The following is a 13,791-nucleotide window of genomic DNA, read 5'->3' as shown; positions in this document are numbered from 1 at the left end:
ATCAGAGGTTTTCCAAAGCTTGGCCTCGCACACAGCACAGCGGCGTGGTCAGGAGTCCCTGCTGCCGTCAGAAACCAATCACAACGGACCGAAGCCACAGCTGACGTCACACTGTCGGCTCTGAGAAGCCGCAGCGACATTCTGCTGCACAAATTCCAATGGCTTATTGGAGTCCAAATTTCTTTGTGTAGGCAGAGAGATGCTGCATTGTATTTTTTAACGAATGTTAAAACCGATTGTTTTTTCTATGGAAAATGTAACCACAATCATTGTAGCTCTGCTTGACATCTTAAAGAGAACTCGAATTTTAACAATAACTCCTCCAAAAATTGGTAGTGACCCTGGCCCTCCTCCCCCAGAGGTCTTTTTACTTCACCTCTGAGCCTCGGCTGTGAAGTGGGCCAAGCCTGTGTCCATAGGTGGCTGCAAAGACTAGACACAGTCGTGTGTGGAGTGCCCACGGCGCAAGCTCCAGTGACTCTAACAAGCCCCTACCCAGCAGGGCCCCACCCTGGGCTGTGATCCTCACGGGGCCACCTCCCCAGCCCCCACACCTGGAAGAAAGGAGGAAGGACCAACGCCGACAAATCACCCTGTTTATTCTTGAGCTCAGACAGGCCCCAGCCTGCCTTCGCTCACACAAACAGCCCCGCTTTCTTATTCATTCAGAGAAAATGGGGCTATTGTTACACATGGAAGGGTCAGTGCTAGATGCCAGGCAGGCAGCCAGCACCATCCTGAGGATGCTGATGGGCGCCAGCCTTTCCGGGCTGCAGTGGGCCCTGCCCCACGGCAGTTCCTGCTGTGACAATTTCCTGAGTAAGGGGAAACAGCTCAGGCTGGGCACTTGAATGGGCTAAGAAAGGCATGGGGTTCCCTGGTTTGATAGAAAGCAAAACTCCCTGAATGTCTCAGGCCAAGGGAGGGTGGTGTAGAAAAAAGGCGTTAAAAAAATAGATTCTCTAGGCGCTATAAAAAAGGAGCCAGCTGCTTACTACAAAAGCTGGACTGGTGGGGGCTGGGCAGGAGCTCATTAGAAGGGCTGGGATCCGACTCCCTTCAGGGCCCTCAGACCCACCCTGTACCTACTGGGGTCTTGGGGCGTACCAGGCTCTGGCGACAGGACAAACACCCTGCCCTTGTGGAGCTTAGATTCTGTTGGTAAGAAGTTCCCTAAAGAAAAATAAATGCTATGGTCAGGAAGGGGCGGGGGGTAATTTAGGTCGTCATGGAAGGTCTTTCTGAGGAGGTGCCATTTGAGCACAGACCTGACTGGCAAGATACCAGTCATATGACACCTGGGGGAAGCGCAGCCTGGGCAGAGGGAGCAGCCAGTGTGACGGCGCTGAGGCGGCACGCTACCGAGAAAAGCTTAAGGGATGCCTGAGTTTCCCGGGCAGCGCAGCCCGGCTGCCAGCGTCTCACATGCCCATGCGCTGCCTTCTGGGTTCATGGTTGAGGGTAGGGCAGAGTTGGGAAAAAGACTATCTAGGATTAAAAATTTGTCTTCAAGAGAACTAATGCAAAACCGCATGAAGCTTGAGGCTCTTAATCCTGGTCTGGGATGGAGGATGTTTGTCTTCAGGAAGAACAAAAATCAGGGTGGGGGGGAAGGGAAGAGGGAAGAAAAAGTCTAACAATGTGGAACTTTATGTCATCTGCCTGTACTAGGGAAAGAGAAGTCTCAGACCCAGTTGCTTCGGGGCCGACATCTGCCCTAAGAGAGATGAGGAGGTTCCTAAGTCACAATCTGTCTAAAGAGGGTATTCTGGATTCAGATCCAGGCAGCCATGGCCAAGTCTGAAGCCGGGTATCCAGATTTTGGTGTGTAAACATCGCCAATTTTTCAACAAAGATAATTGGTTCAAAGTTTTGTTTAAAAGAAAAATTGTCTGGGCTAAACATTTTTCATTTGGTCTGCAGGCTTCCCCCTGGAAACCTGACTTTTTAGCAGGTCTGAAGCTTAGAAAGAATTATGGCTCTGCAGGGGGCTCGCTCCGGGACAGTGATGGCGCACCCTTCCCCCACCCAGGACACCCACAGCAGTGGGGAGTTTCCACAGGTGCCCTCTGTCTCCATTCTGGAATCTCTGCTCTGGGGCTCACACGGTGGTCCCAAACAGTGCTGGCTGGAGGTTGTCCCTGTCCTCCTCCTCCCCAGTGCTGTTGGCAAGGAGTAAACTGGGCTCGCCAGAGAGTGGGTGTCCAGGGTCACTGGCTGGCGGGGGACCCAGGCGCTCGGCCTTAGCCAGGGCTGCCAGCAGCCCAGCCAGAGGTGGCCGCCAGTGGCATATGTCCTGCAGCAGCTCGGCCCGGGGCTGCAGCTGCCTGATGAGCTTGTCCCTCTGGTGCACGGCAGCCTGCAGGCTGTGGACAGTGGCCTCGGAGGTCAGCAGCTGCTCCTGGAGAGCCGCAATCTCGCTGGCAGGAAGACAAAACTTGGTAGTAATGGTAGTAGGGGACCAGAGGGGTTCCTCTCCCTACTCCTGACCTCTGAGGCTTCCCATCATTGTCAAGTTAAAGGCCATGCTTTTCACCACTGCCTCAAGGCCTCTCCCCTTGTTATCACAGTTGTGGCCTCCCCAAATTCGTATGTTGAACTCCTATGTCCCAGTGTGATATTTGAAGGTGGGGGCCTTTGAAAGGTAAAGTTAGATGAAGTCACGAGGATGGGATCCTCAAGATGGGATTAGTGCTCTTGTAAGAGACCAGAGTGCTGTCTCTCCTTCCCGCCCCCAATCCCCCCACCCCCCAGCCACGGAGCACACAATAAGAAGGTTACCATCTGGAAGCCAGGAAAAGAGTCCTCACCAGGAACTGAATTTGCCAATACCTTGATATTGGACTTCCCAGCCTCCAGAATGATGTTAATTATCTGTTGTTTAAGACACCTAGCCAATGTAAACTCATGGCTCCCCCTACCTCTTCCTGCAGTTCCCTCTTCACCTACATCTTTTCCTGTTTGGTTAGGCTTAGATAGCTCCTCCTCCAGGAAGCCTTCCCTCTTCATCCGCTCAGAACCCCGTGTGCACCTCCATCACAACTCTAATCACGCCATGCTGTAATTGCCTAGTGATGTTTCTGCCTAAGGGCAGAGCTGTGTAGACGTGCCCTAGTACCCAGCACAGTGTCTGGCACACAGTAGGTGCTCAGTACAGATGAATGAATCCAACCAGCTCTGAATTGTTTCCCACCTGGGCCCAAGTACCTCTCTGGACACTTGTCTCATCCCTTTCAACTGTCAGGTGCTAGAGGGACTCTTCAAAAACTTCTGATAGATCACATCCTCCTCTGTTCAAGAACCTGCCTTGACTCCCAATATCTGCTCCAGGAGGTCAGTGGTCGCTGCACCACTCAGTACCAGCTGATTTTGCCTTGTGGGAAACTTGTAACTTAAAAATCCACAGGTCTGTGACATCACTTTACATGCTGATGACTAATTCAAACTTTTTGGTGTTTTGTTTTTCCAATCCCTCCAGTAGTCCAGCCTCCGCGTGAATGTATTCAGATCCCCCTGCCAGCGTTCCCTTTCCAATCTCGGCTCCGCCTCCGCCCACCTCCTCCTAGAAGTTCTCCTGGCGGGACCCGGGCCTCACCGGTCCTTCGCGCAGCCCAGCTCGTCCAGGGCGGCGCGCAGCTCCTGGTCGTGGTGGGCCAGGCGCTCGGCCTGGGCGCGCACCGTGCGCTCCGCCGCGTCCAGCCGCTCCTCCAGCTCCGCAACGCGCCGGTGCACGGCCACCAGGTGTGCATTCGCCTCGCGGATCTGCAGGGGCGGCGGCGCGGACATGGCCCCCGCGAAGGTTCAGGCCCGGGCCGCCCGGAAGGGCCGCGCCCCCAGAGGCCGGCTCAAAACTTCGGTGCGATTGGCCGCAGCCGACTGGGTGGTGTCCCGCTCAAACCCAAACGCTCTGACTGGGTACGGCACTTCGAAACCCCGCCCCTTAGGCCAAGTCTCGTCCTCCGGAGGCACGCACAGTTCAGGCTCTGGCAATGGGATTGGTCACTCCGCTTAGGGAGCTAACACCAGGATTGGTCCGGGTCCTGCGACTGACCAATCCTGATCACGTCTCCGGGATCGGCCGCACTTTTCCCAGATCCAGAGGATTGGCCACGTCCACGCCCCTTAGGCAATCGTGCAGCTCAGGGTTAGTCAAGTCCCCTGTAAATTATGGCTCTGATCTTTGCCACGCCCCCAAGCGTAGTAGGTAGTCCATCTGGCACAGGACTTGGACAAGCCACAAGCTGGGCACAGGCCACGTCCCTCTAAGATCCTAGCTCTAGGGTAGGTCCCTTTCCCGTTAAGCCCCGCCCCTGACCCTGGCCACGCCCCAAAATAATCGCACGCGGTTCAGATTCCGACCTGGGGAGAGGCCACAGTGCGTGGCCAGGCCCCCACACAGAGTCTGGCGCTGGAAAAGGTCACATTCCCGCTTTGCCCAGCCCCATACTTAAAAACTGCTCCGATCAAACTCAGTCCCGCCCCGTCCTAGCCCTACCCTGTGCCTGGCGATATGCCTGGTAACTATGGTAGTGCAGCCCCTAGATTAGGCCCCACCTCCTGGAGTCAGACCATTCCTAACCTAGGACCTTCTGAGCCAGAACTAATGGAATCTGCTTTCACTGATCCTGGTTGGCCTTAGTATCCTCCTCCAGAAATGGGCTGGGTGTACACATGCTCTTCCCCTACGCCAGTTCCGAACTCGGCGCGTGCGCGCAGCCCGTGTCCGTGGTCGCGGCACTCAATAAAGTTGCACGCTTGTTGCGGGCCCGTCCGCAAGGGGTGCTGCGCGCGCGGCCCAGGAAGTCTCGCGATAGCGAGCGGCTGCCCTTGGCCGCCGAGGGCTGCCGGGTGTGTAGTTCGGAGCTTAGGGTGTTTAGCCATGGCGCAGAAGCTTATTCAGCGGTACTGGGACATCCCCGACGGCACCGAGTGTCACCGCAAGGCCTACGCCAGCACCAGTATCAGTGGTGCCGTTGGTAAGCGCTGGCTGCCCAGCCCTGAGGGCGGAAGGTGCAGGGAGGTCATAGAGTCCCTTGGGGGCTATTCGAGGGTGGCGTGGGAAGCTGGGGACCTCGAGGCGGAGGGCATATGGTTGTTGCCAGGGTGCCTGGGGAGACCCTGGAACGTTGGGGCGCTCCTATATGAAATAGACTTTGCGGGGCTCGGACTAATTCAGAAGGCGCAGGGAGGTCATAGGGTCAGTGGGAGCTATCCAAGGGGGGTCACATCGGAGCTGGCAATCTCGCGAGATGGAACGTGGCCCTAGACGGGGTGTCTGGGGGCAGTCATGGGGAACTCTTGTGTGAGAGACGTTTGGGGAGGAGCGGGGAGGATGGTCTGGTAGGGTTGCAGGGCACCTGGAGATCGTGATACATGTTACAGTCTGGGCACTGGGATTATGAGAGCTGTCTAGGTGGTGGAATTTGGCTTTTTGTAAATCGTGGAGTGGGAACAGGGACATTATCAGGGTCAAAGGAGCTGCGGAGCATCATGAGACTTTCCGACGGGGTAACTTTGAAATTATTTGGTGGGGGGGATTATGTGTTATTACTGAGAGGGTACAGAAATTTTAGAAAGTTCTATAGTGGGATGAAGTCTTTATAGGATCCAGAAGAGTTGGGTAGTCAGGGACGTCTGATGTTTTATTGGGCCCACCAGAGGGATCCTAGGGCTGCTGAGGAGCTCGTTGGTGAAGTGAGTGATGGACTACAATAAGACAAACCTTTGGAGTGTGAGGGGGCCCACAGCACTGGCATTCCTCTGCAGGGGAGACCCCTGAGTCTCACCCCTTCTGGTCCCATTTCATTCTCAGTTTCCCCTAGAAGTAGATGTGGTGGTTTTGGCCGCCTCCGTATCTCCATCTCCTGAAACGGAGCCTGGCAGAAGTTGAGCCTTCCCTGGGAGACGTTTGTATTTGGGGAGGCCTAATTAGTAATCACTATCATCTGCATATTTGGTGAGACCGTTAGCATCTCCATTTCTCAGAGGTGGAAACTGAAGGTCGAGGAGGTGTGTTAACTGCCCCAGCGTCTCTTGAAGCCAGGCTGCCAATCCAGGTCTGCTGATCTCCTGGGGGTGACGAGGCCAGGAGTGTGCACACAGGGTCCTTATGGAGTGTCCTGAGGAGAAAGGGCTGAAGAGGGAGTCCCTGGGGGTGGGTTATGGAGAGCCTGCTTGGGTGGCAGGTTATTGGGACAGTTCAGGGTGTGTGGTGGGATCTCTGTGGGGGCACTTGGCCCTGGAAAGCTGCACAGCGTGGGATCCGCTCGCTGTAGGAAAAGTTATTCTGATGAATTTTTATGGGCAGATGCCTGAAGGGTCATGATTGTGTCTCAGGAAATTGAAGCAGGAGGGGCATCTGCTGAGGGGCATCTGCTGAGGGGCGTGTGGTGCTTTCAGGGAGATTTGAAGAAGTGGATGCTTTCAGGCAGCGGTTTTCAACCTTTTTCATGTTGTAACTCACCAAAAAAATACATTATTTGCCAGGCTGGCGCCAAAAAAAAAAATAAGTGTGTGTGTGTGTGTGTGTGTGTGTGTAATTTTGATTCATTCACATTGGACAGCAATTGTTGTGTTGGCTGTTGTCATTTTTTTTTTATTCGACAGTCTTAAGGGAAAAGAGGTCAGTGTCCCTAACTAAATAGTTGGGTAGTGCCTGTTTTAAAAGTTCCTGGAGCACGCCAGCGTACTTGCACAGCAAACTGGTTGAAAATCACTGCTTTAGGGGATTTTGAAACTGAGAAAGACATTAACACTGGTTTTTGTGAGTGGGAGTGTGCTTGTGTGCTCTCACTGGCCAGCACCATTAAATACATGAAACTTGGCTTAAACGTGCTCTTAGGTCGTCCTCCATATACCCACGCCTTCATTCCCTGCTTCCTCTCAGCCCTCCCAAGAGGACTGTTTTCATGTTTGGCTTTCCTGAGCTGCCTAGCCCCAGGAGGGAGCCCTACTGCCAGCAGAGCTCAGCACCATGTAGGCCCACCACAACTGTTCTGGAAGGAAGGCAGGCAGGCAGGCAGGCAGTAACTGAGTGAGTGAGTGAGTGAGTGAAGGAAGGAATGAATGAATCAGGGCACACAGTAACTATGTGAGTGAATGAACTTTTGAATGGACGGATGTGGGTACACAGTAACTGAGGAATGAATGAATGATGGCACACAGTAACTGTGAATAACTGAATGAATGTGCCCTGTGTCCTGAGGTCACTGTGGGAAGCTGAGAGGAAGCCGGGAGCAGGCTGAAGGTTGGGATGGGGGCCTTTTGAGGGGGTAATAATGGGGGGCTGTGGAAAGGTGTGTCAGAGATCCTCGTGTGCTGAGGGTCACAGCATCTGAGGAGCTGAGCCGGCTCCCGGAGGGATGGGCTGTGGCAAGTCACCATACTGGATGGTTGCTGGGAGAGTTGGGGTGGGGTGGTCTTGACCCCGGGGGTTAATCAGGGGGCCCTCAGGCCATTCACTCCCAGTTCAAGGGCTTCTAAGGGCATGGAGGGTGGTAGGGGCACTCTCTGTGTCCAGCATGGCCAGGACCACAGGCATATGGGATGAGGTTGACAAAGTGTCCCCCAGGGCTCACTGTGCAACTGGGTTTGGGGGCATCTCAGACTCTCATCAGTGGTTCCGCTTCAGGGGGTTCTAAGACCCTCATTCTTGGCCCAGCTCCTAAAATCAAGACTCACTAGGTCAAAGGCAGGACCAGGAGCCCCTCTGATTAAGTCTCTTTACAAGGGGTGGGGGCGCGTGTGCGAAAGAGAGCGCCCGCCCAGAGGGAGGTGCTCGCGGCACAGGCACAGCCTCCGGCCCTACTCCTCCAGCCCTACTCCCCCGGCCCAGCCGCAAGCCTCTCGCGGGTCAGACAGGGCACAGGCTCATCGTGAGATCTGTCTGGAGAAATAAGATTTGGAGGGTCTGTGGACAAGTGCCTAGCACGGGAGAGCGCTCTTTTTTTTGTAGTGGGTAAATTTGACATGTAACATTGTGTGAATCGAAGGTGTATTAGAGCCCTCTTTCCATGTGGCTCTCTTCCCGTCGCCCCCGGGCCGCGGTTTACCCGTCTGGGAGTGAGGTGGCAGTCTGGGCCCTTCTCATGGCTGCTCCGAAGATTAGCCCCACTGTCCAGGGTGAAAAGTCCCCCACAGCGACCCCAGCGAGCTGAATCCGAGCCCAGGCTAGGGTGAGAGGCACTGCTCAGCCTGGAAGGGCCCGTGCGTGGGTCATGAGAAGCTGGAGGCTTGGGGCTGGAGTGAGACCCGCTCCCCAGAGCTGCCGTGAAGGGTAGACCATGGCCCTAGGGGCCCACCTGGCTTCCAGGCTGCTCTCCTTGGTGACCACAGGCAAGTCCCTCTGCCTCTGAGCCCCCCCCCCCATGAAGCAACCAAGCCCCTTGGGCCCTGAGAAGGGTGAGCGGGGCGGTGGTTATGCTTGCCACCTGGCAGGTGACATATCTCTTTTGTCTGGGATGGAATGGGTTTGCTCCAGGCGGTCCCTGCTGGCAACTAGGCAACGGTGGGGGTCAGTAGGGAGAAGAGAGGTACGTTGTTGCCCTGAGCAGGGTCAACTGGAGGTGGGGGGGGCCGTGTTGGGCTGTTCTAGTGACAAGCAGCCAGCCAGGTAGCTGCTCGTCTGGCCATTCATTGAGGAGGGTCTGGTGGGAGAGGCTGCCCAAAAGCCAGTATCGGGCCTGGCCTCACGCCAGACCCACACGTCAGCCCATATCAGTGTTCACTCGGGATGCTCCAGGACGGTCTTGGCCCTTGCCACTCACTGGCGCTCAGCTCCAGGCCCAGCCCCGACTCAGGCCTCTCGTGCACAGAAGCCAGTGTCGGGGCAGGGCGGCCAGGCCAGTGGCAGAGATGGAGCGGCTGACGGCAGTGATGAGGCCAAGTGGGTGCGAGCAGCCAGCCAGGCGTGAGGGGCAGGCCCAGGCCGGGCCTGCCGGGCAGGTGGGGGCCCTGGGTGGCCATGAGGAGGCGTTGGCAGTTCCAGGAGCCACGGCTTTGCCGGGGAGCATTAGGCCAGGGAGCCCCGGGCCCCATCAGAGAGTAGAGCCTTTGATGGGCGCGCGGCCCGGGTGCCACTGGCCCTAGGGGTGCAGCCATGACAGCCGGGCTTGCACACAGCCCGGGAGCGGCCTGGCCGTTGAGGCCCCAGACCTGTCCTCATGTCCTCTGCATACAAGGCTGCTGCCCTGCCACAGGGCCATGAGGGTGACAGGGACCTGGGCAGGCCTTCTGCAGGAGCTGGCTTGGTGAGGCCCGAGGAGCAAAGCCCAGGGCCGGAGGCGGGGCGAGAGCCCAGGCTTCGCAGCAGCAGACCCAAGTCCCCGACCCAGCTGCGCTACCTTGCGGGCACAAAGGGGACCAAAGGAGAGCAGGTTTATCATGTGGCAGAGCGTCCTGCTCCCCAGCCAGGGCCACTCAGTGCAGAGGCCCAAGTCTGAGCCATCTTGTACCCCTCATTCTGCAGGCCTGATCACCTCCGCCTACAGCGTTGCACTCAATCCTCCTGGCTCCTTCCTGGAGGGAGTCGCCAGGACAGGACGGTACACGTTTACTGCAGGTGAGTGAGCCTGGGGGGCATCTTGCTTCTCCTCAGGATCCCTCCTGGCACTGGCCGGGCTGTCATGCCCCGCTGGGCCCCTAACTCAGTGCCCACCCCTTCCCGTCTGCCCCACAGCCGCCATTGGTGCCGTGTTTGGCATTGTGTCGTGCGTCAGTGCCCAGGTCCGCGAAAAGCCCGACGACCCCCTGAACTACTTCATTGGAGGCTGCGCCGGAGGCCTGACCCTGGGAGCACGAAGTGAGTGAGCTCCCCGGCCCTTCCCTGCCCTGCCCTCCACTGACCCTCCTCCCTCCGTGTTCCGTTCCAGACCAGGGGCAGGCAGTGCCAGGTTCTGGGACGCCTGCTCCAGCAGATGGAAGCTCCCAGTGCTTTTGAACCTCGGCCCCCAGCCAGTACAGTAATAGTAGCACCTGCTGCTGTTTAAGCACCCACTGCACACTGCCCTCACCAAGCCCTCCCCTCCGCCCCTTCCCTCCCTCCCTCTCCTGCAGCCACTGGGCTCCTTCGGCCCTGTTCCTCCAGCGTACCAGGCATCGTCCTGCCCCAGGGCCTTTGCACAAGCTGCTCCTGCTGCTTGAATGCCCTTCCCCCAGATGTCAGTACAGCTCCCTCTCTCACCAAGTTCTCTGTGTGTGATCTTGGACTCTCACCCTCACCCCATATCCCCCTCCTTTTTCTGCTGCACTTTGTCAGAGAATTTGAGGGAACTGCCAGTTTCTGCCACCAGCCCTGAGCATGGAGAAGAAGGTGCAGGTTCTTGCACTGCCATCCCTCCCCCCAGTGCCCACAGCCCTGGTTGACAACATACAGCCTTGTGGGGGTGCTACTCTCATTGTCCCCACATTGCAAATGCAGAGACGAAGGGTCAGAGAGGGTTCAGAGGTCACCTGGGACCCAGCAGAGCATGCCTCCCTGGTGGGAGGGGGCTGGCTCAGGCCCCGCTGGCGCTGGCGTGGTGGAGCCACATGCTCTTCCCGCCTCCCGCAGCCTCAGGCCACAGGCAGGCCACTGCCCTGGCCCAGCAGACTGGGCATGTCCGTGGAAGGTGCCGGCTGGGCAGGGAGGGAGGGTACCACAGAGGGGGCAGCCCACACATCCTGCCTTTGCTTTGAGACCTTGGCTCAAGTCTGGGTTTGACATACATCGCCAAGCCTGTGAAGGCGTATGAGCCCCGTACACAGCAAGCAGAGCCCTGTCTTTGGCAGCACCTTTCAGGTGGTCGGGAGCAATCTGCTCCTTGGTTCACAGACCGCGGGGCAGACACAAGACCTGGTGCCCGTGACGGGGGCACAGGCTGAGACCCACCATCAGGGCATCTGCTCGGCAGCGTGAATGTCTCCCTGCCCCCCTTCCCCCTTCCTCACAGCCCATGCTCCTGCCTCTGCCTGCCTCTTTCCACACACCTTCAAGGTCAGAGAGTCAGGGGACTTAATTCCTCGAGGGGAGGGATGCCCACGTGGAGTGGGCACGGCCCCACGGTGCCTGACGTTGCCTTCTCCACCCTCGCAGCGCACAGCTACGGGATTGGGGCGGCAGCCTGCGCGTACATGGGCGTGACGGCAGCCCTGGTCAAGATGGGCCAGTTGGAGGGCTGGAAGCTGTTCGCGGAGCCCAAGGTGTAAGCCCCGCCATCTCCCTCAGCCTTGGGCAGGTCGGAATACCCCTAAAATTAAATTCTGTGTACATTTGTGTGTGTCTGTGTGTGTCTCCCTTGTCTCCTCCCCTGCCCTCCAGGGTGACGGTGACAGTGACAGGCCAGTGCCTGCACCAGCTGGGAGACTCGGTGGATTTGGGAGGAAGTGAGGAAGGGAGCAGAAATTAGGCATCCCGTTCCCGCCGCGCCACAGGCGTCAGCTGGGCTTGAGGCAGGGGGAGGACGTTGGGGGCAGGAGCCTGCAAGTGGGGGCTGGGACAGCGTGGGGCGCAGAGCGCCCCGTCTGGGCCTTCCTCCAAAGCCAACAGCATGTGGAAAACACACCCAGGGCCCACGCACTGCCGGACTCCAAGTTCCTGGGCATTGGAGCAGAGCACCCCAGATGGCCTGACCCCGGAGCCTTGTCCCCATCTAACAGGTGGGTGACAGGCCACCCACGCCTGAAGGGCAGGAGCCCATGGCAGCAACAAGAGGCGAGACTCAACATCCTCACCAGCCGCCACCTGTCAGACGAGGTGATTTAGGCAGCCCCAGGGCGCTGGCCGGCCGGCCCCCAGGCTGTCTGCGGAACTGGCTCAGTGCTTCCTGGCAGCTGGAGAGGAAGGCCTGGCTTACGCCAACACGCTGAGGTGGTCATAAATTAAGGCTCCCCCGACCCCACCCTGGCGAGCAGAGTTGTGCCCTGGCAGGGTCTGGGCTCTGCAGGTGGCCCCGGGGGCAGCAGGGGCAGGCCAGGTTGGTCGCAGCCCTCAAGCCCCCTCCTTACCCGTGTCCTCCCTGTCCCTTCCTCTTTCTCTCACACCCACCTCTGGGACCTAGACGTGGTTGAAAGCCAAACTTGGAGCCTTGCTTTCCTCCTCAGTCCACCCCAGGTAATAACTCAGGCGGGCGTTCAGTGGCTAAAATTAAACCTCTGCAGAGCACGGAGCCCTGGCGCTGCTACTGCCAGCCGCCGGCCCCCCACTGCCGATTCTTCATCGCCCCAGGGTAGCCTCTCCAGGTCTCTTCCGGCCCTCTCCCCTGGGCTCCCCACCCCGTGTGATGGGGGACGCCTGCTGGAGTGGGCCTGGACTTGGGGTTCCCCGAGAGAGAGGGGAGACTGCCCTGAGCTCAGGAGGGGAGGGGCCCAGAGGCCTGGCTGAGCCCTGAGAGGGTGCTGGGCTCCCCGACCTGCCTTCCAGTCCCAGCACTTGGTTCCTTCCTGGCTCTGTACTCGGTTTTCCCACCTGGGAAGTGGGCGGGGAGGGGGGGGTGAGAAGGTCCCTCAAGGATGTTCAGTGAAGAGGGAAACAACTACCCTGGGGGTACGCGCCCTTCCTACACTGGGGGACTGGCCCCTCTGCTCCGGCACCAGCCTGGTCTGTTTCTGTGGTGGCCAGCAGAGGGCAGAGCCCACCATGCTCGGATGCCTGGCCATCCCCAGGTCCCTGGCCCTGTGGTGTCCACGGAGGAGCCACGTTCTGCTCCTGCTTCCCCGTCTGCTTCCCCCTTCCTCTTCCTATTAAATCTGCCTGAGGCAGCAGGCATGACAACTTCTAAGAGGAGGCACTACAGGCCTGGAATGTTGCATGGAGGACACTGAGGGCTGGAGCAGGGAGGGACCTGTACGAGGACCAGCTGGTCGCTTGGTCCCAGAACTGCAACCAGAACCAGATCTGCCTGTGCCTCTCTCCTGCGCACCCTCGGCCTCCGCATGACCTCTTCACGAAGCCCAAACCCTCTGCCCGCTGGGAAGGAAGGGAAGGTTCACAGCCAGCCAGCCTCTTCCTACCTCCCAGCCTTGATTTCCCCTCTAGACGGCTCAGGCCAGGGGCTGCGCTCACCATCCACCCCGCCCTCTCAGGCTGGCCGCCAATGTGCAGCAGACCTGCCAGGCCTCCCAGAACGGGGCAGGAGGGGGCAGCTGTCTGCTGGACTCCAGGGAGCCCCAAAACCCCGGCCCACTGGCCCATAAACATTTACTAGGCTGTGAGGGGCTGACATCATCCCCACACCACACGCAGGCCCCGTCCACAGCATCCAGTCCCCCCACCGCCCTGCCTGGAACCCTGCCTCCTGCCCTAGCGCCCCTGCTTGGGACAGTGGAGGATCTTTACAGAGCTCCACCCCCTACCCCAGGTGAGGATGAAGACCTGTTTCCAGATCTGCGTGAGGGGGAAGGGCATGGGGCAGAGGGGCTGGAGGGTGGGGACACAGCAGGGAGTGAAAGAGGGCCTCACATTTCCACTGCAGCCGGCGCTCCCTGAGGACCCTGGCCCTGAGACACTCCCCAGTGTGGATTAGCCTACAAGGGCTGTGCGGCCAAGGGTCTCTGAGCTCTTTGTAACCCAAGAAAATGGAAGCGATCCAAGTCAGAAAAAAGAAAAACCCTGGAACCTTTCCCACCTGCCAGCTATTCATATTAGTCCTGTTTTACAAACCGGAAGCTGAGGCCCAGAGATGTGACCTCAGAGGGCTGGCCTCAGAGCGGGCACTCAGTGTTGTTCTTTTGTTATTAGCTACTGTTGGGACACAATGTGCAACTTGTCTTGAAAGACCTTCCAAATGGGGTGGTCACCGTGACTGGAACAAATGC

General features: G+C 58.2%; 2 protein-coding genes across 2 annotated transcripts; one reads left to right on the top strand and one right to left on the bottom strand.

Annotated features, from left to right (window-relative positions):
• Positions 1–531: 531 nt before the first annotated feature.
• Positions 532–3,828, bottom strand: VMAC (vimentin type intermediate filament associated coiled-coil protein). Its single transcript, XM_054562219.1, has 2 exons — positions 3,596–3,828; positions 532–2,420 (listed from the first exon to the last, which is right to left on the bottom strand). Exons 1-2 carry the CDS (start codon positions 3,784–3,786, stop codon positions 2,102–2,104), a joined length of 510 nt encoding a protein of 169 aa, XP_054418194.1. The 5' UTR covers positions 3,787–3,828; the 3' UTR covers positions 532–2,101.
• Positions 3,829–4,790: 962 nt separating this feature from the next.
• NDUFA11 (NADH:ubiquinone oxidoreductase subunit A11) lies at positions 4,791–11,251 on the top strand. The gene is made up of 4 exons (XM_054562275.1): positions 4,791–4,976; positions 9,467–9,559; positions 9,677–9,799; positions 11,072–11,251. The coding sequence occupies exons 1-4, from the start codon at positions 4,880–4,882 to the stop codon at positions 11,182–11,184; spliced, it is 426 nt and encodes a 141-aa protein (XP_054418250.1). The 5' UTR covers positions 4,791–4,879; the 3' UTR covers positions 11,185–11,251.
• The last annotated feature ends 2,540 nt before the right edge of the window (positions 11,252–13,791 follow it).

This window comes from Pteronotus mesoamericanus, unplaced genomic scaffold, assembly GCF_021234165.1.
Source record: "Pteronotus mesoamericanus isolate MK-2021 breed Mesoamerican mustached bat unplaced genomic scaffold, CSHL_Meso_final scaffold_636, whole genome shotgun sequence".
NCBI lineage: Eukaryota > Metazoa > Chordata > Mammalia > Chiroptera > Mormoopidae > Pteronotus > Pteronotus mesoamericanus.
Note: the sequence above shows the minus strand (reverse complement) of the source record. Positions and strands in the feature narration are given on the sequence as shown.

Bases quoted from the DNA above. Each gene is read 5' to 3' on its own strand.
- NDUFA11 (XM_054562275.1), top strand. From the start codon at position 4,880: ATGGCGCAGAAGCTTATTCAGCGGTACTGGGACATCCCCGACGGCACC. The intron at 4,977-9,466 runs GTAAGCGCTGGC...CTCATTCTGCAG, and splicing joins CAGTATCAGTGGTGCCGTTG to GCCTGATCACCTCCGCCTAC. The intron at 9,560-9,676 runs GTGAGTGAGCCT...TCTGCCCCACAG, and splicing joins ACGGTACACGTTTACTGCAG to CCGCCATTGGTGCCGTGTTT.
- VMAC (XM_054562219.1), bottom strand. From the start codon at position 3,786: ATGTCCGCGCCGCCGCCCCTGCAGATCCGCGAGGCGAATGCACACCTG. The intron at 2,421-3,595 runs GTGAGGCCCGGG...TCTTCCTGCCAG, and splicing joins CTGGGCTGCGCGAAGGACCG to CGAGATTGCGGCTCTCCAGG.